The sequence below is a fragment of the Carcharodon carcharias genome, chromosome 31 (assembly GCF_017639515.1).
Source record: "Carcharodon carcharias isolate sCarCar2 chromosome 31, sCarCar2.pri, whole genome shotgun sequence".
Classification (NCBI taxonomy): domain Eukaryota; kingdom Metazoa; phylum Chordata; class Chondrichthyes; order Lamniformes; family Lamnidae; genus Carcharodon; species Carcharodon carcharias.
Window position 1 is genome coordinate 4883920 of NC_054497.1, and position 26083 is coordinate 4910002.

The 26083-nt window shown below is 43.6% G+C and overlaps 1 protein-coding gene across 1 annotated transcript in view; it reads left to right on the forward strand.

The window, feature by feature from the left end:
* Positions 1-20852, forward strand: part of LOC121271741 (serine/threonine-protein phosphatase 6 regulatory subunit 3-like) — a 99608-nt gene extending 78756 nt beyond the window's left edge. The window contains exons 21-23 of the mRNA XM_041177953.1: positions 2641-2806; positions 4439-4561; positions 20620-20852. Coding sequence (XP_041033887.1) covers positions 2641-2806; positions 4439-4561; positions 20620-20623 — 293 coding nt within the window. The 3' untranslated portion in view covers positions 20624-20852. The remainder of the gene's footprint in view (positions 1-2640; positions 2807-4438; positions 4562-20619) is intronic.
* Positions 20853-26083: the final 5231 nt, after the last annotated feature.

The window sequence follows — 26083 nt, forward strand, 5'->3', positions numbered from 1 at the left end:
ACTTTCCTTCCATCATAAGGTCAGAAGTGGAGATGTTCGCTGATGATTGTACAATGTTCAGCACCATTCGCAACTCCTCAGATACTGAAGCAGTCCATGTCCAAATGCAGCAAGACCTGGACAATATCCATGTTTGGGTTGACAAGTGGCAAGTAGCATTCACGCCACACAAGTGACCATCTCCAACAAGTGAGAATCCAACCATTTGCTCCTTGACATTCAATAACATTACCATCACTGAATCCCCCACAACCAACATCTGGGGTTACCATTGACCAGAAACTGAACTGGACTAGCCACATAAATACTGTGGCGACAAGAGCAGGTCGGAGGCTAGGAATCTTGCAACGAGTAATTCACTACCTGATTCCCCAAAACCTGTCCCCATCTACAAGGTACAAGTCAGGAGTGTGATGGAATACTCCCCACTTGCCTGGATGAGTGCAGCTCCAACAACACTCATGAAGCTTGACACTGTCCAGGACAAATCAGCCCACTTGATTGGCACCATGTTCACAAACATTCACTTCCTCCACCACTGACGCACAGTGGCAGCAGTGTGTACCATCTACAAGATGCACTGCAGAAACTCACCATAGCTCCTTCGATAGTATCTTCCAAACCCATGAACACCACCATCTAGAAGGACGAGGGTAGCACATAGATGGAAACACCACCACCTGAAAGTTCCCCTCCAAGTCACTCCCCATCCTGACTTGGAAATATATCGCTGTTCTTTCACTGTCGCTGGGTCAAAATCCTGGAACTCACTCCCTAACAGCACTGTGGGTGTACCTACAGCACAAGGACTGCAGTGGTTCAAGGAGGCAGCTCACCACCACCTTCTCCTGGGCAACTGGGTTGGCAAATAAATGCTGGCCCAGCCAGCAAAGCCCACATCCCGTGAATTTATTACTTTTTTAATTTAATGTTGTAGAAACCCTTATTTCAAAGTGATGCTTTTTCATTCTGAAAACAGAGAGCAAGGTATAGAGATTTCAGAGTGAGATTGGAGGATACAGGTGAGAGAGACTCGTGGGAGTTCCGGAGAAATCTACTTGGAAGTGTGTTCAAATCTTGCATACAGCACTCGGGTAAACGATATATATAAATGGAACAGCTAAGGCTAGTAAGACAAGAATTGCAGAGCTGTTGTGATGCTTGGGCACTGGCAATGCAGTTATTTGCAGCAATACGTTGCTTCAAAACAACAATTAGCGGCACAATTTTCTAGCTTTTGCCTTGAGGTGACACAATGAAGGTACAATTAGAAGTAATAAAACAATTGTGTTTTGGGCTGAACATGCCCAGCTTCTTCCACCATCATTTAATTAGTTTGCTGTGGAAATTCAATCAAAACACTGAGTTGATTTGTCTTGCAACTCTCAGCACTGTTAGCCAAGTCTGCATCCGCTGCCATTTCCATTGACAAGAGCTGTGCTTATGGGCAAAGCAGGCCAAGGCAGTGGGTTCATGGTAAACTGCTTAGCCCTTGAGACAATTCCATAAACGTTTTTCTTCTGCTGTTGTTGGAATTAAAGGAAAATGCATTTCTAAAGGACGGGATCAACCTTTCACCTCTGAGGTCTGGCTCAAACTGAGCACAAAAGCCTGCCACCTGGTCAACTGTTGCTGCTTGCTCTAAACAGATTTTATTTTGCCTGAATTCCACTCGTCTTTTGTAGAATCCTGAGGCTTTTAAAACCTAAGCTTGTTGTCTCTTCCTTGCTTGACCTCAGCCTCTCTAATTGTTGCCATTTATTGGGAGGGGGCAGGCAGGAAAGTGGAGTTAAGGCCACAATCAGATCAGTCATGATCACGTCTACTCCTATTTCTTATGTCATGCCCGTGTTCTTATTATGTGCCTAGGTGTTTCAAATGAGTATCTCAATGAAAAAAAAATGCATGACTGAACAGCTGCTATTGGGATCAGTGTTTATTTAGTTTAATGTCTCGTTTTGTTGAAGCCCAGTTACAATTCTGCAGAAATAGATGCAGCGACCTGGTATCTATCTGTCACTGTCCTGTAACTTTGTATCGATTATTGAGTGGGGAAGAAAAGTTGGAGGAAGACCTTTATAACAATGGATGTAATATATATAGTACTTAGAATTATTCCTTGGACTATTAAAATTAATATAAAGATAATGTACCTTTAAGATTTAACAGGACTGAACATTCTGACTAGTTTAAAAGCACAGCTTCATTCTTGGCTCAGTTGGTCGACACAGTGGCTTGGCCACGGAGCCCTGTCTGTGCTCTATTACATGACCTGAGTTGGAGTGATTGTAGAGTTTTTAAGATCACCCTAAACTCCCTGGGCCAGGGAGGCAACAAGTCAACTAGGAATTGCTGTTCTTGATCAATATCCACTAACTCCCACTAGACTATGCATGTGTGACTGTGGAATTAGTGGCGATGAAACTGGGTTCAGCTGTAGTGCACTCCATGATCAAATAACACAGTTACTATGTGCTGTTTGTACTCACAGATAAAGATGTTTGAGAATGACGTTGGGAAGTACCCATTGCTTCTAGCACCTGAGCCTGGCATGTCATTGCTCTTGAGGTGAAGGGAAAAGATTATTGCTTAGAATTTGTCCAGCCTTAATAAAAATTAATTTCTTCGATGACTGTGCAGAGGCTGCAGTCCCCCCAAGCAGCGAAGAGAATGAAAAGATGCCAGATGCCAACTCGAAGACGGGTATGCCACCCCACGTGGAAAATGTGACGGTTCTCAATGGCTCCGTGCCAGAGGCTGTCTGTCCTTCTGAGGTGAAAAGTCCAGAAGCTAAAACGCACACAAGGTATTTATTTTAAAAATTGCGTTTGAGTAGTTGCGTCGGAGGAATTCAGGCATTGGGTTTGACTTTATTGTAGTCCACAGATCACAGGATGGTCTTTGCTCATGGTTAGCAAGGCTGGGAGGTAGAGCAGTTAAGCAGAACCATTCGAGGCATGATAGATTGGGGTCCCTGAGTTGTTAACGGGTCAACAGAGCTGACTCTGGCACCATCTCAAGTGTTTGTAAATGCACTTGCAGCCTGAGGTCACTCACACTTTTAGTTGCAGAAGCTAGTTGAAACTCTTTGGGACGTAGGCGTTGAGTGGAGTTATAAATGGAAGCTGTATTTTGGGAAGGCAGAGTGATGAGTTTGGGAGTGCAATGTGTTGAACTACAGAGTGATGGAGTAGAAGCTCAGCTATCCAAAGCCACAGTGTCACTGTGGGGAGCTCAGTCTCTACCAGGAGGAAATGATGTTAGGCGAGAGTCATCTCCAGTCCTACACTTCACCTGGTAGCTCTAATAGCTGGAAGCATCTGACTTAATGGTCATTGTAGAGTCCATTTTTTTTCATTCAAACCTGCAGAAAACTGACAAAGCTAACAAGTAAAAGAGAGTTGCTTCATAATGAAAATCTGGAATGTGCTTAAATGTTTTCATATCGCCAACAGGTTCAGACCTGGTGTTTTGATCGTATTGTTAGTCAGACTGCACTGAATTTTTGTCCTCAGGTGGCTGACGCAAAGCAGTGAATCAGCCGTATTTGTCTGTGGTCACATTGTTGGAAGTTGACCTGATGACAGTGTGATCCATTAGCTTCACTGAGGCATGGTGGGATAAAGACTCTCAGTCCAATGGTGCTGCCACCCCCTAGCTGAGAGTGGGACCTGATGCAGACGACCCCCCCCCGCAACAAGAAATTGAACCAAAGAAAGTGCAGCCAGATTAAAAAGTCAGAACACTCTCAACCTCACTGAATAACAACTCGATGTTGCTTCAAACAAGTGTCCCTGATCACTCAATCAGAATTCACTAAGCTGTATTAGTGAATGTAAAAAAAAAAAAGTAGCAAAATCTGATAATCTGGAACAAAATAAAACAGTGCAAGAAAGGTGAAGCGGTTCTGATAGCATTTGAAAGGGAAACACTCTGGTTGAGGAAAGGTCTTCAACCCAGTGGGAAAGAAAACAAGATACGCGATTATATAGCACTTTTCACAACCACTAGACATCTCAAAGTGCTGTACAACCAATGAAGCACTTTTTTGAAGTGTAGTCACTGTCATAATGAAGGAAGCACAGCAGCTAATCTGCACATGGCAAACTCTCTCAAACTGCATTGTGACAATGACCAGAAATTTGTTTTTTGGGATGTTGAATGAGGGATAAATATTGGCCCAGGACATGGGAGAGAACTCCACTGCCCTTTGGAATAGCGTCATGAAATCTTCCGCATCTAACCAAACAGGCAGATGAGGCCTTGGGAACGCTAACTTTGTTTTCCATCTAGTGCTGAAGGGCCTGCTGTGCACTCCTAATATTTTTATATTGATAAATTAATGTTTAATGAATTTTGTTAACCATGTTTATACAAGGGATCGGGAAGGTGACATACCCTCGCTAATGAAGCTCCATTGTTTAAATTTCTTGTGCAGCGAGGAAGAACCCTTAACTACCTCTGAAGTTGGACCTACAGCAGGAAATGTACAGGAAGGCTCTGAGGCCCCAAAAGTCAGTCCAGTTCCCCAAACTTCAGAATCTGTGCGGCAAGAACAGAGGTATGAACTTGCTGAGTAAGGGAAAAGATCATGGCATGCACTCTCAGCTACTGAAAGAAGTCAGAGAGGAGATTGCAGAGGCTTGAGCTACAATCTTTTGATCTCCCTTAAAAATATATACTGTGGACTGGGGCTGGCCAGATGCTACTAATAACATTGATCAAGAAAGCAGTAAAAGATTATAGACTAGTTAGCCTGTATGTTGTGGACAAGCTGTTTTATTCCATAATTTCAGATACAGTTAACATGTGTTTAGAAATGCATGGATTAATCAAGGGCAGCTGACACAGATGTGTCAAAGGCAAGTCATATTAAACTAATTTAATAGCATTTTTTTTTTTAAAAAGTGACTGATTTGATAGATTAGAACATTGCAGTAGATTTATACATATAGATTTTCAGACAGTGTTTGATAAGCTCTCATAAGACTTACCAGAAAATTCCAGGCATATCGTTTATCAGCACAAACAGAAAATTGGTTGATGAGCCAAAAACGCAATGGAGGGTAATAGTGTTTCTTATACAGGAGAAGGGTTGGAAAAAACTTATCAAGGGTCAATGTCAGGAGTTTATGAAGTCATTGTGCAACTTAGAATTTTAATACATTCCACGTGAAGCATGATTCATAAAGTTCTACGGCAATGCAGTTCAACTTTCTGAGCTTTGACATAACCATTTTTTGTGATGCGTCATTCAATCTGATTTCTCCAACCCATTGAAAACATTCTGCAGTTGCTGCTGGACATGAACAGAGACTTCAGAGCAATTAATGGGAAGATATAGTTTTGAGGAGGCGCTTGTAATACTGTGCCTACTTTTTCTAGAGCCAAGAGGCGATTCAGTAGATACTTTTAAATTTGGGAAGCATTTTGACACAACGAATAAATGACAAATAATCATCAATATAACATCTGTGCCGAGTGAGGAGCAAAGACTGCAATAAGTTTCTTTGCACAGGGGAGTGTTGGAGCGTGAAATGTTTTCTCTCAGGATGTGGCCGAGGCAGCTATCATTGTATCTTTTAAAAGAAAAATTGGATAAATGTGTTCAAGTCTCATTCCAGAGAATTGAACACTTAATCTACATTGTCGTTTTGAGGCTGTGCTGAAGGGAGCACCAAGGTCCCGACCTTTCCTCTCACATGAACGTAAAAGATCTCATGGCATTAGTTAAAAAGCAGCAGAGGAATTCTCTTCGTGTCCAAACCAACATTTATCCTTCAACTAAGATCACTTTTGGTTTTTTTTTTTAAATGATTGTACATCATAATGGTGTTTGTGGGACCCTGTGCAAACTGCCTGCTGTTTTAATTATAATTATTATAATGTACTTCTAATAGTTATAATTATGACTACATTAGAAGAGTAGCTACACTTCAAAATTGCTTCATTGGATATGCAGCGCTGGCTCCTAAGTGTGTCAGTAGAGATTGGGAATTGGACAACTTTCTGTTTGAGAGCTCAGTGCTTTGACTTTTAAGCACAACCTTTGAAATTTTGGAGTGTGTTGGAGATGTGGGGGGAAGGATGAAATGTTGAAGTAAGGGCACACTGGAGAGTGTTGCTGTGCCTGGTGGAAACACATTGGAGACTATTAATGGGGAGTGAGTTTATGGTGTAGGATCTCAACCAGGACAGCAGATCTGTAAAGCAACTGAATGATAGTGGCCTTGGTACCAATGAGTATCTGATATGGGTAGGTGAACTTGGTTATAGTACTCTCCACAGCCATATGGCCTGTGTATAGTTAATTGGGCTGAAATATGGAGACTCGAAGGATATGGGGTGAAGCAGGAAAGTGAAGTTAAGATAGCTGAACAGCCATGATATTGAAGGTGAACCAGGCTTGTACGACCGTCTAGCCTACTCCTACTCCTACTCCTCCTCCTCTTATTTATGTTCTAAGGAATGATCATTGTCTGAGATACTTGAGGATCCTGCACCACCTTTGCTACCCAGCAAGTGTCAACACCCTTCAGGAGAGGAGGAAAAATAAATTACTCTTCAGAATTGGAAGGAGTAAATGTGCAATTTTTGTACATGAGAGTATTGTAAATATCCTGGTATACTCACTCTGGACAGTGACTATAAAAGTTTAGGTGAATCTACACTGCTGTGCTGCAAAGTTCGACTTGCCTCATATTTGTGCCCTCACTGGGACATTCTATTTCCACCTCTGTAACATCAGCTGACGTTGCCCTGAGTCAGCTCATCTGTTGAAACCTTCAGTCATGTCTTCGTTCGCTCTAGGCTCAACTATTCCAACACACTCCTGGCTGGTCCCCACATTCTACCCTTTGTAACTCTGCTGTCCATGTTTTTTACTATCACCCCAATGCTTGTTGACCCACTTTGGCTCCTGGTCAAACAATGATTTTAAAATTCTCATCCTTGATTTCCCTCCATGACCTCACCCTTTCTATCTGTGTAATTTCCTTCAACTCTACAACCCTCCGAGATGTCTGCATCCCTCTAATTTTTGCCTTTTGTGCATTTCCAATTATATATATCATTGAAATATTTATTTACATAATATATAAAATATAAGTGAGAGTGACTGCCCTTGACGTCAATTCATTTGACCAAGTGTGGCATCAAGGAACCCCAGTAAAATTGGAGACAATGGGAATCCAAGGGAAATCTTTTCTCTGGCTTGAGTCATACCTAGCACAAAGAAAGATGGTTGTGATTATTGGAGGTCAGTCATCTCAGCTGCAGGACATCACTGCAGGAGCTCCTGAAGGGAGAGTCCTCGGCCCAACCATTTTCAGCTGCTTCATCGATGACCTACCTTCCATCATAAGGTCAAGTGGGGATGTTCGCTGATGATTGCGCAATGTTCACCAATCGCAACTCCTCAGATACTAAAGCAGTCCATGTCCAAGTGCAGCAAGACCTGCACAATACCCAGGTTTGGGCTGACAAGTGGCAAGTAACAATCACCAGACAAGTGCCAGACAATAACCATCTCCAACAAGAGAGCATCTAACCATCGCTCCCTGATGTTCAATAACATTACCATCACTGAATCCCACACTATCAACACCCCGGGGGTTACCATTGACCAGGAACTGAACTAGACTAGCCATCTAAATACTATGGCTACAAGAGCAGGTCAGAGGCTAGGAATCCTGCAGTGAGTAACTCACCTCCTGACTCCCCAGAGCCTGTCCATCACCTTCAAAGCGCAAGTCAGGAGTGTGATGGGATACTCCCCACTTCCCTGGATGAGTGCAGCTCCAACAACACTCGAGAAGCTTGACACCATCCAGGACAAAGCAGCTCGTTTGATTGGCACCCCATCCACAAACATTCACTCCTTCCAGCACCAATGCACAGTAGCAACAGTGTGTACCGTCTACAAGATGCACTGCAGGAATTCATCAAGGCTCCTTCGACAGCATCTTCCAAACCCATGACCATTACCTTCTAGAAGGACAAGGGCAGCAGATAGATGGGAATACCACCACCTGGAAGTTCCCCTCCAAGCCACTCGCCATCCTGACTTGGAGATATATTGGCGTTCCTTCATGTCACTGGGTTAAAGTCCTGGAACTCCCTTCCTAACAGCACTGTGGGTGTACCTACAGCACATGGACTGCAGATGCTCAAGAAGGCAGCCCATCACCACTGTCTCAAGGGCAACTAGGGATAGGCAATAAATGCTGGCCCAGCCAGCGATGCCCACACCCCATGAATGAATTAAAAATAACATGGGCGGCTGTGCCTTCAGTTGCCTAGCCCCCACATACTGGATTACCCTCCTCACACCTCTTTGTCTCACTTTCCTCCTTTAAGAAACTCCTCTTTCCTACAAAGCATTTGGTCATCTGACCTAATATCATCTTACATGGTTCAGTGTCATACTTTTGTTTTATAATATTCCTGTGAAACGCCTTGGCTTCATTACTTTAAATTCTGAAGGAGAGAATCTATCTCCACTTGGGGAGGCAAGGTTTGATCAGGGGTAGTCAGCATGGCTTTGTCAGAGGGAGGTCATGCCTAACAAATGTGATTGAATGTTTTGAGGAGGTGACCAGGTGTGTAGATGAGGGGAGTGCAGTTGATGTAGTTTATATGGATTTCAGCAAAACCTTTGACAAGGTCCCACATAGGAGACTTATAAAGAAGGCAAATGCACATGGGATACAGGGTAATTTGACGAGGTGGATTCAAAATTGGCTTAGTTGTAGGAGACAGGGGGTGATGACAGAAGGATGCTTTAGTGACTGGAAGCCACTGTCCAATGGTGTACCACAGAGATCTGTGCTGAGTCCCCTATTAGTCGTCATTTATATAAATGACATAGATAAATTTGTGGGAGGTAGGATTAGTAAGTTTGTGGATGACTCAAAGATTGGCCGGGTGGTTAACAGTGAGGTTGAGTGTCTTGGGCTGCAGGAAGATATAGATAGGATGGTCAAATGGGCAGATAAATGGCAGATGGAATTTAACCCTGAAAAGTGTGGGGTGATACACTTTGGAAGGAGTAATTTGACAAGGAAGTATTCAATGAACAGCATGACACTAGGAAGTTCTGAGGAACAAAGGTACCTTGGTGTGTGTGTCCTTAGATCTCTGAAGGCAGAGGGGCATGTTAGTGGGGTGGTGAAAAAGGCAAATGAGACACTTGCCTTTATCAATGGAAGCATAGATTACGAAAGTAGGGAGGTCATGTTGGAGTTGAATTGAACCTTGGTGAGGCCACAGCTGGAGTACTGTGTACAGTTCTGTTCGCCACATAGGAAGGATGTGATTGCACTGGAGGGGGTGCAAAGGGGATTCACCAGGACGTTGCCTGAGATGAAACATTTAAGTTATGAAGAGAGGTTGGATAGACTTGGATTGCTTTTGTTGGAGCAGAGAAGACTGAGGGGTGACCTGTTCGAGATGTACAAGATTGAGGGGCATGGACAGGGTGGATAGAGAGCAGCTGTTCCCCTAGTTGAAGGGTCATTCGTGAGGGGATATAAGTTCAAGATGAGGGGCAGGAGGTTTAGGGGGGATGTGAAGAAAAACTTTTTTACCCAGAAGGTGGTGACCTTCCTGGGAGGGTGGTGGAGGCGGGTTGCCTCACATCCTTTAAAAAGTACCTGGATGAGCACTTGGCACGTCATAACATTCAAGGCTATGGGCCAAGTGCTGGTAAATGGGATTAGGTAGGTAGGTCAGGTGTTCCTTACGTATCGGTGCAGACTCGATGGGCCGAAGAGCCTCTTCTGCACTGTGTGAATCTGTCATATAAATATTAGTTGCTGTTGCTGCTCCTATAACTACTTTGAATACCTTATAGGCCTGAGTAGAAAGTGAAGGTGATTTGCTATGTAACTAATTTTTATAAAAATGGGTCTCAGGAACAATTGTAAGCCATTCAGCCCCTTGAACTTGCACCACCATTCAGTTAGAGAATGGCTAATGAGTGTCTCAAATCTATCCACCTGCCTTTGATCCATATCACTTGTAGCCCTTAACCGAACAATATTTGCCAATATCTACAAAGTTCCTCCATTTTTAGTTTCTTGTATACTGCTGGCATTTTGTTGTTGCCTTCCACTGTGAAAACAGAGCACTACCTTTAAAATTCTGACTTTTTCTTAAGAAATAAGAGCAGGAATAGGTCATTCATCCCTTATTATCCAATATATTATCACCTGCATCTTGGGCCCACAATCGCCAATACTGCACTCTTTCTAAATATATTTATAGAAATGTCTCCTATTAGCTTTGCTATCTCTTCCAAGCATAGAAATAGTACTGGCTTTGTATTGTACCAAATATTACTTTGAATGTTTCCTGCTGTTTATAGATTTAACCATTAATAGTTCAACCCCCCGTTCACCTGTGATCTATTTATTTCTCATTCCTTTGACGTTCACATTTAAATTCAAAGTCTTGATTTGTGATTATTGTTCTCCCTCCCACCCCCCGCAAACCTAATGCCAAATGTATTCACATTACGGTCACTATTTACAAGAATATTTCTTCACAGATTGTGAATTAAGCCTGAATCATTACTCATCTCTAAATCTAAGATGAATTTTATCCCTTTTCGGTTGCAAAACATACTGGTCCAGAAAACTCTGCCCAATAATTTTCAAAACTTCATTGCTTTTGAGTTATTCATCTGCTTCTCCCAGTCTGTGAAAATTCAAATCTTCCATTATAACCACAATTCTTCCGTGTGCTTGCCTCATCTTGGTATTTTCTCCATGTCCTCTATTATTGTCAGGAGGCCTGCAAACAATTGTCCAGAGTCTTGCATTCTTTACTGCTCAATTCTGCACATACTATTTCCACTGCCTGTCCACCCTTAAGCCCTTTCTCCCCATTGCTGTTCTTGTGCCTTTTATCAACAGTAGCTATTCCTCCTCCTCTCCCTATTCTCTTGTCCTCCTGAAACTGAAGGGTCATACGAACTCAGGACGTTAGCTCTGTTTCTCCCTCCACCGATGCTGCTAGACCTGAGTTTTTCCAGCATTTTCTGGTTTTGTTTCAAATTTCCAGCATTCGCAGTATTTTGCTTTTACCTCCTGAAAATCTTGTAATCTTGCATATTTAGCTCCACATCATGCCCAGGTTGTAGTCAGGCCTTTTACAGTGGCTACTAAATCATTTCCTGCAAGCTAAGTTTGTGCTACTAACTTGTTTCTTTATTCCTTATGTTGTGCTTTTGTGTACTTTTATTTTATTTGGGTAACTGTCCCTACACCTACCCTCCCTATTTTTCTGGTGGCGCATTTAGGACATTTAGGACTGAGATGAGGACGAGTTTTTTCGCTGAGGGTGGTGAAACTTTGGAATTCTCCGCCCCAGAGGGCTATGGAGGTTCAGTCATTGAGCATGTTCAAGACAGAGATCTGTAGATTTCTAGATTGTTAGGACAACAAGGGCAATGGAGATCATATGGGGGGGGGGGAAAAGGCATTGAGGTGGAAGATCAGCCATGATCTCATTGAATGGCAGAGCAGGCTTGAGGGGCCAAATGGCCTACTCCTCCTATTTCCTATGTTCCTATTTCACTTACTTTTTGAGCCAAGCTGATGCTCTGCAGTGTTATTCCAGCTATTTAATGTTTTTGTTCTTTCACCACTTATTTTGTTATGACTTCCTGTATAACTGCTTCTGTTCCCAGAGCATTTATATAATCTTTACCTCCTTTTATATTCTAACCTTTGTCCCTTTTCTTCCCTTTTTAAGATATTTATTTAGGTTAGAACTTTATTGCTTCACCTCTGGGACCTTGATTCATCTCAGTGCAGAGAAAGAGAGAGAGGAGGCCATAAAGGCCTCCCACTGAGATGTTATGTATCCTAAGCAAAGCTATTTTGCGCAGAATGAACATGAGGGACTCTGCTGGTGCTGATTCATCAATCTCCTTCAAAGCATCATCAAGGGGCACAGGAGAGCGCAAATGAAGCTCTTGGCTTACTGTGACAATAAGTTAAATTCCTTTTTTATTGCATGGGATTTGAGGCTCTTTACCAGAGTTTTGAGGATTGCATCGCGTCCGTTGATAACAGAGTACTGGTTCATTAACAACTGGATAAGTGGCATTCTGCTTTCATAACCTGGGATTATGGGACTTTTTGCCTTTTTGGGTGGCGAGAGGGAGTGTGGAATTGCATTCTGAGATTCCAGCTGTGTTTTTCATGAAGCCAGTTTGAAATGTCAGGACAACTGCCTAACTCATTACTAAGAAAGTTGGTGGTATGTCACCAGAACAGCATTTGAGTTCTGCACCTGCATCCTACCTTGCCTGGCAGATTGGGCAGAGGCTGTGATGCTGCAAGACTCCTTCCCTCCACATGGTTATTTGATCAATAAGCAAGTGTAAGTGAGTTTGGAGTAAGCAATGGGGCGGGAGGGGTGTGGAGGGAAAGAGAGAAAGCTCTTCTTAACCCCACAACATAATGACCTGGTTTCTGTTGTGATTAGCACATCGAAGGCATCTGATAACGAGAATCTGAGGAAACCCCCTCGGGTTTTAAATGGTACTGTGGATAAGCCATCTGCAAAAATGGCAAACAAGTGAGTTTGGAGGGGTAAAGTGGGCACTGGTACTTTTAATGCTGTGATTTTTGATGGTGAAGGTCCAATATATGACACCTACAACATCCTAGACTGAAGTGTCCATCTTAATTCACTTTATCGGAGCATGTGTTTCACAGATGTTTTACATTGCAGGGTTTCTTTTTCCAATTTTACCCCCTCTTCACAAAGATGTTGACTTTTTGAGGCACAGGTCTACAGATACCAACAGCCCCCTGGCACCATGCCCATATAACTTTTGCAGATGACACTTTAGTGCTTATGGTTGTTGAACTGTGAAGGGTTTCACAGCAGAACTTCACCTTTCCCTATCTCTGATCGCCTCTCTCCACATAGCACCACCCTACATCTTATTGTGAACCATTGCGTAGCTACTCCCATTTCCCTAGTTAAATAACTCTGTACGGATCAGACTGCAGCCTGGGTCCCTGTGCCTCATTACTATGCTTAGAATGAGTACAACACAGGAGGCCTTTTGGCCTATTGTGTCTGTGTATCAGCTCTCTGCAAGTGCAATTCGTCTAGGGCCACTTCCCCTGCCTCTTCCACATAGCCCTGCAATTCTTCCACTTCAAATGACGATTCACAGTTTTGAGACCCAACGATGACAAAATGTAGAAGAAAAGCAAGAGCAGTGAAAAGAACGTGCCGTATCCCGAACTAATAATACACGACCAGACATCCCACATGACAACAAACACCATATGTGCGATAAAGTCTGCAGATTCCGAATCTGCCTCCTCGGCCATCTTTAGACACATGGAAGACAATCGTCCTCGCTAGTGAGGCATAGTCAATAACATATGCCATGAAGATCTTGAGGAATCAGACTGTAAAATTCCTGTTGCTCCAATCCTAAATCCTCTCTGAAGCTTATATTGACCTTGCTCCTTTGTTCTACGAAAGGATTTAGCAAGAAGGTGAAGGCATTACAGAGAGTGCAGAAAAGATTCACAAGAATAGTTCCAGGGGTGAGAAACTTCAGTTACGAAGATAAATTAGAGAAGTTGAGACTGTGTTTTTCTTGGAGAAGAGAAGGTTGAGAGGAGATTTGGTAGGGATAGTCAAAATCTTGAAGGGCCTGGACAGATAGATAGGGAAAAAACCACCCACCCCCACCCCCGATGCAAGAATTGAGAGCGAAAGGGCACAGATTTTAAGGTAATTGACAAAAGAAACAATGGAGACATGAGAAGAGTGGTTAAGACCTGGAATGCACTGCCTGAGAGTGTGGTGGAGGCAGGTTCAATTGAGGAATTCAAGAGGGAATTGGATTATTAAAAAGAGGAAGAATGTGCAGGGTTACGGGTTGAAGGCAGTGGAGTTGTACTCAGTGCATTGTTCATTTGGAGAGTGAACAATGGGCTGAATGGCCTCCTGTGCTGTAATGGTTCTGTGATTGTTCATCCACAATGGGCATTGGGATTGCTCAAAGTCTGAGAGATGCATGGGAGGAGCAGCAGAGGGAGAAAATCAATTTTTTTTATATCCTTTCATGGGATGCTGGCATCACTGGGAAGACCAGCATTTGTTGCTTATCCCTAATTACCCTTGAACTGGCTTGCTAGGGCATTTCAGATGTAGGCCAGACATCCCACATGTAAGAGATAAAAACAAAAAACTGTGGATGCTGGAAATCCAAAACAAAAACAGAATTACCTGGAAAAACTCAGCAGATCTGGCAGCATCAGCATCCCACATGTAAGGTTGGCAGATTTCCTTAGTGAATCAGATGGGTTTTTACAATAATTCTTAATTTGGATTTAAATTCCAACAACTGTTACGGTGGGCTTTGAACCTACGTTCCCACAGAATTAGCCTGGGACTCTGGATTACTAGTTCAGTGACATGACACCGCCTCTCCCTAGGGGCTAGAATAAGTGCCTACGTAAACTAAAATGTTTAAGAGAAAGGGATTGGAAGGGAGTGCTTCAGTTATCCAGGGCTAGGATTAAAGGCAAAGAGTGCCTCTGTGAAAGGGACAGAGACTGGCTGTGTTAGTTTTATGGAAGTAATGGGGTGGATCTGAAAATATCCTCATGGACTTTCCAAAGTTTTATTAATTGCGAAGTAAATGCATTTTAAAATGGACCATTTTCAATAGATTTTGTGGAGCAATCCCAAACGCCTGAATAGTGTGTACGCTGGACATAGTAGCAGCATCTGAAAGAAGCGTTTGCAAATCAAAATTTGCTCACTGCAGCCTTGTTCTGCGGGCAGTGGAATGGTTAAGGGCCATTTTACTTCCACTTTTAATCTCTGATTAGTTCTCCATTGGTACTGCCCTGCAAGACATAGCCATAGAGTCATAATGGCACAGAAGGAGGCCATTTAACCCATTGAGTCTATGTTGGCTCTCTGTAGTGCAATCCAATTCATCCTACTCTGCTTCTCACTGAGGTCATGTAAGTACATTTCTCTCAAGTGCCCATCCAATGATTAAATTATTGTGCAAATATAAACAAAGAGCTTACATTTTTTTCTTTATGTAAGTAATAAAAAATGTCAACTCCAAATTCTTAACTCATGGCCAATTTCAGTGCATTTGTATTAAAATGCTACACCGATTGGGATAGTTTCCATTAATCCACAGAAGATTAAGTTCTGGTACTTATGCAGCAATTACATCATGTATTAAAATGGGGCCAATTTTCCTCTGCTGAACACCCCACATGTGCTAGCCTCTGCAGCACTAAGGATAGGAATTAGAATCGTAGAAAGTTTACAGCACCGAAAGAGGCCACTTGGCCCATCGTATCTGTGCTGGCCAAAAAACAAGCCACCCACCCCAGTCCCACTTTACAGCATTTGGTCTGGAGCCCTGCAGTTTATGGCACTTCATGTGCATATCTAGGCATCTTTTAAATGAGTTGAGAGTTCCTGCCTCTACTACCCTTTCAGGCAGTGAGATCCAGACCCCTACAAGCCTCTGGGTGAAAAAAATAGAATTAGGAGTGGAGATCTGCATATCTGTTCAACTTTAGCTAGCACACGAAGATGCTTTTGGAAAATCTGGTTTGGCAGCAGCTTCAGCACTTTTAACTAGGTCACCGCCCCCTCCTAAATCACTTCTGTTTTGCCATGCCCTATCTGGGATGTGAATGATACAGCATGAAGAAAGTTTGGTTACCTACCTTTTTAAAGTCATCTTCATTCTTTGAGTGATGACATCTTTCAAGCAACATGTCTTTTTTTCCCGCGGTAATGAAGTTCTGTACTATTAATCGACTAGTCAGTGTTCACTTGTTCCTGTGCAGTATGCATATCAAGATTCCTGTGAGCGGATCCTCCCATATCAGTGGCTCACCAGATACCTCCCCTCCTACCTGGTGGTGTCTGGGAGAGGAGCTGTGATATTTGGGACTCTTATGGCATATGGGGGGGAGGGTGCATCGTGACATATCAGGAATATCTTGCAAAGGGTCCCAGCTAAAATTGCTGTTAATAGTTTAGACTTTAGCCTTTTGAGAATGAAGAAAGCGTGTTCTTCACCCTAACTATACAGAAAGGCAAAGTTGATGGGCAACCCAGACACTAATGGGATAAAGCACACTTGCTCTACATTATAAGCATTATAAAATGTTCCAGACCGCTTAACAACCAAAGTCCAATTTTAACTGGTTGAGTTTGCTCTGTTTGGAATGAACTACCGGGTTGAACCTTGTTCTGATGCTGAATTGGCTGATCAGAGAGATTGGATTAAAAAAGGGAAGGTTTTGCCAGGGGGCTTGCTTCTGATTGTTGTGCGTCCTTGTTTGGATGGTGGATAGCTTGGCTGTGATGCTGTTCATGGCCCAATATCCTACTGGTGTTTACTGCCTAGTCTTGTGGAGGAAGAATGACCATGTGTAGTTGGTGTCAGAAGTGGATTAAGAGGACTGTATAGATTCAACGTAACTCAACTGGAGCAGGAATAGACCATTCAGCCCCTTTGAGTCTGCTCTGATATTCAGTAGGGCCATGGCTGATCTTTTGCCTCAATTTCACTTCCCTGTCCGCTCCCTTGATTCCCCAAGAGATCCAACGTCTGTTCCTTAGCCTTAAACGTATTCAATGATGGAGCATCCACAGCTCCCTGGGGGTAGAGAATCTCAAAATTCACAACACTGAGTGAAGAAATTTCTCCTCTTCTCAGTCCTAAATGATCGTTCCCTTATCCTGAAAGTGTGCCCCCAGCCAGGGGAAACAACCTCACAGTGTCAACCCTGTCAGGCTGCTTTAGAAGCATTTATGTTTCAATAAGATCATCTCTCATTCTTCTGGGGACTATAGCTCCAATTTTATAAAACTCTTCCCCATTAAGGGGGAGAGGGGGGATGATTGGAAACTCCTAAAAACATTAACCTATTGACCACCTTTTAGGCGTGTGAACCCTCCTCCGGGTCCCCCTTTACTCTGCACAGTGTACCATTCTGTCTCCGGGTGGTTGTATGCTCCTTGTTCCTTCAATGCTGCTCTTCAGTGACCTGCACTGAGGTTTATGCCTGCAGCTACTGTCAATTAACTGCAGTTCCTTCACCCTGTTCCTTGTGGCGAATTGCCTGCCCTTCACACTTAGACAAGGCTGAGCTATGCATGTGGGATTGGGCATGTGCTAATCTGCCCCTTCATTAATGTTAGGTATTTCATTTTTTTGGTGAGGCATATTGTCCTTCATTAAGTACCTACACACTTATTCCCCGGCCCCCTTTCAAAGCCATAAATCTCTTGTGGGAAAAAAGTGGGAAAATAGCCACTGCTAGTTTCTGGCTGCTGGCCATAAAGGGAAGAGCAAGAATAGATGTCCTTCCCTTGTGTGTTAGCTTTGTCTTGCTGGTAGCATTCTCATCTCGCAGGTTGTGGTGGATTCAAGTCCCAGTCCAGAACGCTTGAGCACAAAATCAAAGCTGATGCTCCAGTGCAGCGTTGAGGGAGTGCTGCACAGACGGAGGTGTTGTCTTTCGGGTGGGACATTCAACTGGGTGTCTCCCCTTCGGGTGGATATAAAAGCTGCCACTCCGCACTTTCAAAGAAGTGTGGGTGTTCTACCCCCGGTGTCCTGACTCATTTATTCCACAACCAACATCACTTGAAACAGATTATCTGGTGCTTTCACATTCTTTGAGAACTTGTCTACAGATTGACTGCTGTGTTTCCGACTTGGGCGTAAGACCCTTTTAGGCTGTCTGAGGTGTTGAAAGGCTCTATATAAATGTAAGTTGATTTGTTCAACCTTGATGAATCCCTGTGTATGGCACAGCTGTGATTGAAAAAAGTGAGCTTCAAACTGACAGCATTTGCTCTGCAGCATTGCAGCTTTGTGCTCTTCAATACGGTGACTCACCTTCCGGGGCTGGGGCGCTGCACCCACTTTCCGGTATGGGGCTGGCATGCCCTTCTGTAAATACAAAATTCTGACCAGCCAATGTTCAGATGTTTGGAGTGATCATGTGTTTTAAAGCAGTGGGGTCACAGCTCTGGGCTCTCTGGTTTTAATCTGTTGTGAACTGATACCCTGCACTTAGGCCTCCTGTAAGCTACAGTGTTTATAATATAGTCCAGCACTATATTAGGCTGCTTCGTCCACCTTTAATTACCCACTGCTAGCCCTCAGCATACATTCAGCTCCATATGCCAATGGATGGATTCTCTTGAAGTAGGACAAATGGACAGGGCTATATTTGTAGGGTTATGCCTAACTTGCACTGAGTACATGGGCAACAGGTCAAGAGCTTTTATCACAGATCTATATCATCTCACACATCAATTAGCCAACCAATCAAGAGTGTTCTTGCACAGTATGTTTTAGCATTGCTGAGAAGTTGCCTTGAGCAAGATGTTGGTTGAGATTGTAGACCTTCTGTTGCTTTGACAAAGGAGCAGTATTAATTGTAGATAGGAGTCCGTTCCCATTCAGAATTTCTCGGTCTGCTAACTTCTTGACTGCATCTTTCTTTAATGGCAAATCGTAACAATGAAAGACAGATAAAGACCCTGTCGGGCAGCCTTTCTCTCGCACACAATGGTAAAAATTCTGAGATCTCCTGGGTTAGTGAAAAACTAGTTTAAAAACTCAATCCAATTTGGGGGAAAAGCATTTGGGAAATCCCTCTTCAGCCCATCTCAGTAATTGGAACAATCCAAGAGATCACTCGGATCCTGAATTGCCCAAGTCCCTTTTCATAAGAGGTGAAGTCTACCCCCCAACTTCCAGCTCTCACTTGAAGGAATTCAACGAATTAGAGTCCACCATGCAAGACGAAAGCCTCTATCAAGGGTCTGCTAATCTCCCAGGAGTGCAGGGAACCACCGCCTGACATCTGGCATGCAGTTTTAAATTTTGACCCCTGGTCCTCCCTGATCTTTCTAATTGGAACAAACTATCGACTAGAACACACTATATTCCCAACATGATCCGAAAATACGAATTAAGGCCAGTGGTTAGCCACTCAGCTCATCGAGCCTGCCCTGCCATCCAGTAAGATCAGGGCTGACCTGATGACCATATTCCTCCCTACCCTGATAACCTTTCACCCTCTTGCTTATCAGGAGTCTAACTAGTTCTGCCTTAAAAATATTCAAACACTTCCACTGCTTTTTGAGGAAGATAGTTCTAAAGACTCTCAATCCTCTGAGAGGAAAAATTTTGCCCTCATCTCTGTCTTAAATGAACGACCCTTTATTTTGAAACAGTGACCCCCTAGTTCTAGATTCTCCCACAAGAAGAAATATCCTTTTCACATCCACCCTGTCAAGACCCCTCAGGATCTTATGTTTCAATCAAGTCGCCTCTTACCCTTAACTCCAGTGGATACAAGCCTCGTCGGTCCAACCTTTCCTCATAAGACAACCATCAGATACAACAACCATCTTACAAACCTGGTTGATTCATGAGATTGATTAATCAATGTCATTCGAGTGAGGAGCGAACGTCTCTAGATCTGGTTGTGTCACCTCCTCATGGTTGCGCAGAACTGGTAGTGGCTGCAGAAAATGGTCTTCAGCGGGTTGTTACCAAGAAAATACAGATTACCTGTCAAAGTATTAGAATTGCAGCTCCCTCTGATGGTTCAGTTAGTAAATACTGCACCTTAATGAGCGACGCAGATCAGACAGTCTCGGCCCCAATTTCTAGTTTTTGCAAGGTTTGTGTTCTCATCAAGAGTTATAGTAAAGGTGCTACAATTCTCTGAACTGTCTATGTACTAAGGCAGGGAAATATGCCAGGTTCCTGTTCCTCATACTGGAAAATGTGTGTGTCTTGATGTCAAAAGGGGACATGATTTGTCTTGGTGCCATCACAGTGATAGGAAAAGGAGGAGGCCATTCAGCCCTTTGAACCTGTTCCGCCACTTATTTAGGCCGTGGCTGATCTGTATCTTAACTCCATCTTGCCTTGCTTCACTAATACCTTAACCTGACAAAAACGCATTGTCAGGCAGCATCTGTAGCAGTTGCAGACAAGCTGCATTAGATATGTGAGCATGGTGCAAGACAAGACGGGTGTGACATACTGTGCTGACATATCTCCTGGTAGGTGTAGCTACAAGCAGGCAGCATCTGTAGAGCGAGAAACAGAGCCAGTATTTCAGGCCAATGATAACCTCTCGTTATAAATCTGATTTTATCAACTTGTTTTGTCGGTTTCTCTCGCCACAGACCCATTGGCTGTTTCCAGCATTTTCCGTTTTTATTTCAAATTTCCACTATCCACGTTTTGAAATTTTCTACTGCCACCAACGCCCCTCTGCCCCACCAGCCTGAGCAGCTCTGTTTAGGGGCGAGTTCAAGATTTCGTTACCCTTTTGTGTGAAGGAATGTTTCCTTACGTTAGCCCCTGAACAGCCTGGCTTGCGTGGTCTGTCAGCATCCCTGGCCGAGGCTCGAGTTGAAGCCTGGCCGTTGGGCAAGGTACCAGAGGGGGCAACCTTTTCCCACAGAACCAGTACATCAAGAAGAGGCTAGCGGGGAATTAAACTGCATCTGGAGCTTGTGCCTCTCTCTGTTCAAACTGTTTTTCTTTTTCCCTAGGTAACACCGCGGAGAGCGACAAGGAAGGTGCTTCTCGGTGCATCCCTGAACGGAAGCCCCCCCTCCCAGCTCCCCCGCCCCCTCCATCGGACTGTCCCCACTCCGGTTTGGGAGCTGGTCTCTTCACTCTCTGCCGCTTGGCGGGGCGTTGCCGTGAAAGCCGTCAAGACTTTACCTTCCCCGAGGCAACCTCTCGGCTGCACTGATTCGACAAAGATTGGGGGAGGGGGAGGGGGGAGGGGGAGGGGGGAGGGTGGCGTGGAGAGGGAGGGAGGGAGGGATGAGGGGTATTATAAACCAGCAATACAATATGTATAACTCAGCTCATGGAATCTAAGGAAATGTTTCTTTCTGACAGTGTGTGTGGATGGGAGCAGTGCACCCTAATGCTGCACCTATCATGGGAAAGACGATTTTGAAAAGAGGGAATGACCGACATGTTCTCTCTCTCTAATGTGGGAGATGGGCGAGCAGTGTAATTAAATATTTTTCTTTGAATTTAATCTTGCACAGTAAAGATGAGCTCTTGATCTAGAGATCTTATAGGTCTCAACATATTCACGCCCCACCTGCTCCCCCCCTCCCCCCCCACACACACACACACACACACCACAACCACAGACACACAATTAGTTAAATAAAAACTGTGTTGAAAATCAAATGACAATTGTTACACCTTCCTTTCAGATCCACATCTGAACCAGACTAATGGGGGAATAGGGATCTCTTCTATAATCTCTTAGGGGCCCCAAAGGTACGTGAATCTGGTTGGGTCTCAATCTAACGGTTAATGGGATTTAATTCTTTCATTCTTTTCGTTGAGACGTGCCCAGAAGGTCAGACGCCATAAACTACAAAGCCCCCTGCTCTTTTACTTACAGTAAAAGGGATCTGTTCAGGAGAAGTGGCATTAAATGCTGGTCAGATTCTAGTATTCTTGAACTTTGCGGAATGTAATGGGGACAGAATTGCACTCACAAAAGTTGATCATATGTGGGCTTCTTAATCTTGCCATAATGTACATTTTGTGTAAAGTCAGTAAAACGAAAATGGGGGACCCACCCCCTCCCAAAAAAAAGACAAAAGGTCACTTTCTGTACGTGCTACACAAGCTTTTGAATCAGCAAAATGTTTGCATTTAAAATCGGAGTATACACTCAACATCATCAGGAATTCCTGCCTCGCAAACCTGAAGCCACTGCTTGTAGAAGTTTCCAGCCACCATCGTGTGGATAAGGGTGTGACGCTAATCCAAGGTGCTCCTCTGCCCGTTTGGTACCATGAGCGTTGCAATGACTTCAGTTCAGGACCCGTCCTCAGTTGGGTTTGAGGCAGAGTGATCCAGCTGTGTGACTGTTTTTTTTTTTCTTCTTTCCTTCCTTCTGTTCACTTGAAGCTCTTCCAACTCCAGTTGTGTTTGAAGAGCGAAGCCTAAGGAGCAATAAAAGATGCTGATGTTCTTTGCTGCTTGACCATGCTTTCTCTGGGAGAGAGGCGGGTGGCTGTTAATGTTTGGTGTTTGTCCATCGAGCGAGCTGTATTCTCCCTCCGTGGTGGGGATGGGGACGTGGAGCAGTTCTGTAAACGACACAGGCATGACCACTGCAAAATCTTGTTCATAGACTGACCTGGAAACACTTCAGTGAGTAACAGCAGTGCAAACATCTTAAACCCAGCCCCAAAGACTGTTTCACTTTACCCTTGAAAACTGCTTCACGTTATTCAACACGTTTCTTTTTTGTGCGACTGTTTCTAAACCTTTGGGGTCTTTGATGCCATGAGCTGATCAGTGTTAAATATTAAATGGTGAGTTATCTATATTTTCATATGGAGAAAACTTTTTTTGTGCAAAATGATGTTTTAGGAAGAGATGGGCCTACCTTCCATGGTCCGAGATTGGCTGGATTCCAAAAAAAAAATCTGAAAAGAGAATGACGGGGAGTGTTTCCAGATTGGCCCAGAAAAAGTCAGGTGGTCAAGTCCAGCCCCAGTCTCGGCACTGCGCCACCCAGAATTGATCATTTGGAATTGGTGAGCACTGGAAGTTCTTGGGTATGGCTCCAAACTTTCCAATAACTTGGGGAGAGGGCAAGGCGGTGTGGGTGGGCGCCACACATTTTACTTGCCCACCTGCAGGCCATGTGCCTCACTGAGCATGGACAGACCAGCCCTTACCGTCCTGACTGGGGGAAGGGATAAGCACCCCACCCAAGTAGGAAGAGAGATGCAAACCTTAAAAATTCCCCTCTTGAGGAGGAGGTGGCTTTTCTCGTGCCCAAGTTGCCTAGAACTATCTGGACCTATAGACCATGGTGAAATTGCTCGTTCATATCCTGCAAACATGCAACCAAATGTAGTGCAGGCGACACATGAACCATTGTCTTGTCGAACCTCAAACATGTGTTAGCAGCTTATATTACATTGTAGGGGAGAAGTGGGAATTGGTGGAAAAGGAATGACTCCGAAAGCAAGTGGTAAAAAAGTGGGTGTTCACTTATCATGGTCTAGTTGGTCATTCTGGTTCCCACCCAGAAGATACTATAGTGCAGCAGCTCTGCATTGCACTTGTGCAACAGTGGATTTAGTGTCATTTATTGCAAATGACTCAAGTAGTAGGCCTCTTCTCTGATGACACATTGCTTTAGAATATCCTCTTCATTACTTCCGAGGCCAATATGTGAGGGATAGCTAAAGTCAGTAATATGAGGATGTTTTTGTTTTCCTTTAGTTAGAATTTGCCCACGAAATGTGCATCGTTCTTGAGTTTCACTTTTAGCTGAATGTTTGAAACTCCCATTGGGGTGTGGGGGGTTATGCTGCAGAAGTTCAGGGAATGGGTACAACTTAAGCAGTGACAATCTGTGCCCAACGTGGGGGCAATATCTCAAACCTCCACTGTAAATGTTGTGCCCTAGATCCTGGTTGCTGTATGTCTGAAGCAGTACACTCCTAAGTGCCAGCTTAATTGGCCAGTAAGCCACCAGGTATGGGAGAATGAACATAAATCGTTGGAATTTTACATTGCAGCCACATGCTACCCGGCTGCAAAACTCCATTCCTCCCACAAGAGGCAGTCAGTGAGCTGTATATGTGATATAATGACAGCAATCAGCTCATCAGCCATTTCCCACCGACTTATTCGATGTTTTATCTTTCTTATGCCAGTTCAGACATCACGACTGCCACCGTCACCAATCTTGACTCTCCCATCTCCCGAAAGCAAAAAAAAAGGCCTTTGAAGCAGTGTTCTTTTGTTTTCTTACTCTGCTATACCTCACACAATAAAGACAAATATTAATAGATATTAATAGTTGCTTGGTAGCACAGAACGTGAGTAATACTGCAAAAAGAGAGATGCTGTCAAGGCTTTCCATCTTCACGGCACTCACCAGGGCAGATACAAGAGTACCAAATTACCCCCCTTGACACTCGCTACTCTTGTGATTCTGCCCCGACGAGTGCAAGATGAAAAGATTCAACAACATGTCTCCTTTTTTCAGCAATACATAACAGATAGCAGGTACCATGTCATGACTTTGCAAAAGGGTTTCAAATGATGTTTTAATTTATGAGAGTGAAGATTCAGTAGGTTGGGTGCCCAGGTCCCCAAAGTGAAGTTGCTGCCTAGAAATCCCTCCATTACTCTGTTCGCAGTCTTTATATATAGATTCTGTTGGGCCACGGGGGTCCCACGCTCAAGTCCTTGGCCTGTGCTGTTAACTGAGCTCAGTTAGGGTAGCAGGAGGGACACTTCAGAGTGGCAAATCCCAGCCAGGATTTCTGGAGAGCCCTCTCTTGATTTTGCCTCTTTGTGAGGGTGGGGCACGTGGGAGGAGATGGTCAGTCTACGGAGATTCTGTTCGTCGAGGAGGTCAGAAGCAATTGTAATCATTGCGGGATTATTGATAAAGCTCAACCAGCAGAAAATAACCCAGTCGCATGCAAGTGGACACCGGGTCGTAATACAAGTCCACACCTGTAATCGGCTCCAATGCAAACGGTTTTGAAATCCAGCCAAAATGGGTTGAAGTGAGGGGAAACCCCGTCTCTTTTAAGATTATTGATGTTTGAAGTGTGCAGCAAATCGTAATAAAATTTAAAACTGCAGCAGGTGTCTGTCTGGCTGATTACTGTTCCTTTTGGTAACGAACACTGAAATAAAAGAGATTCTGAGGAGAGAGAGAGAAAAAAAAGATCTATTAAAGCATTTTTTGTTGTAAAAGTAAACATATATTCTAGGAGAAATGTTATTGTTTATATACCAGAATTGTACAGACTTGAACGCGTTAGTAGGGCTGTACAAACCCTGACTGTTGTAATAAAATATTCTATCAATTTCAAAGGATTATTGAATATTTAATCTCACGATTTGAATACTGCAAGTTGATAAAGGTTATCACTGGAGATAGTGTTTGGTTAAGAGTATTATGCTGCATTGAGGGTGGGGAGAAGAGTGCTGATGGTATTCGGAAAGTCAAATATGTTAATTGAACCACACTTCTCTGGTACTGTACAACTTGAGTGTTAGTTGGTTCTCCTGAAGACTCCTATGGTGGCAATTTGACCAAATCCAAGGTTGAAATGTGGTAGGGTGGTTTGGATTTTGATACTTACTGATTTTAAAAATCACCAAGAGCCTTGATTATCAGTATCTAACACTCTCTAAAGTTTAGAAGCATGAGAGGTGATCTCAGTGAAACATGGAAGATTCTGGAAAGGCTTGACAAGATAGTCACAGAGGCTGGGGAATCTTTAATACAAGGGCACAGTCTCAGGATAAGGAGCCAATTGTATAGGACCAAGATGACAAATTTCTTCACTCAAAGGACTGTGAATCTTTGGAATTCTCTACCCCAGGTTTTGGGATACTGCATTGTTGAATATATTTAAGGCTGGGATGGACTGATTTTTTCTCATTCAGGGAATCAAGGGATATGGGGAGTGGCTGGGAAAATGGAACAGGGGCAGAAGGTCAGTCATCGCATTGAATAGCAGAGCAGGTTTGAGAGGGCATATGGTCGTCTTCCCCCTATTTTTTCTGTTATAATAACATAGGAAAGTGGGGGAATAAGAGGTCTTGGTTAGACCAAACTTGCATTTGTATTTCACACCTTGGAACATCCCAAAAGCCTGCACAGTGAAGAGTAGCCATTTGTGTTCAGGCAAGTACAACAGCCAATTTGCACACAGTAATGTTCCATATGAAGCAACAAGGTGAATGACTTCTTTGTTCTGGTGGTGTTAGCTGAGAAATTAATGTTGGCTAGGACAGGGTGGATGTGGAAAAACTCTTCCTCTGGTAGTGCCATAAGATCTTTTACATCCACACAAAAAGGCAGGCTGAACCTTGGTTTAATTACACTAAAAGTTGACCTGACTCCCTTCATCTTCGACCAAGTTGTTGGTTAATGTGTGGTGCAAGATTCTGGGCTAGTGAAGCAATAGTTCCAAGTACTTTGCTCTT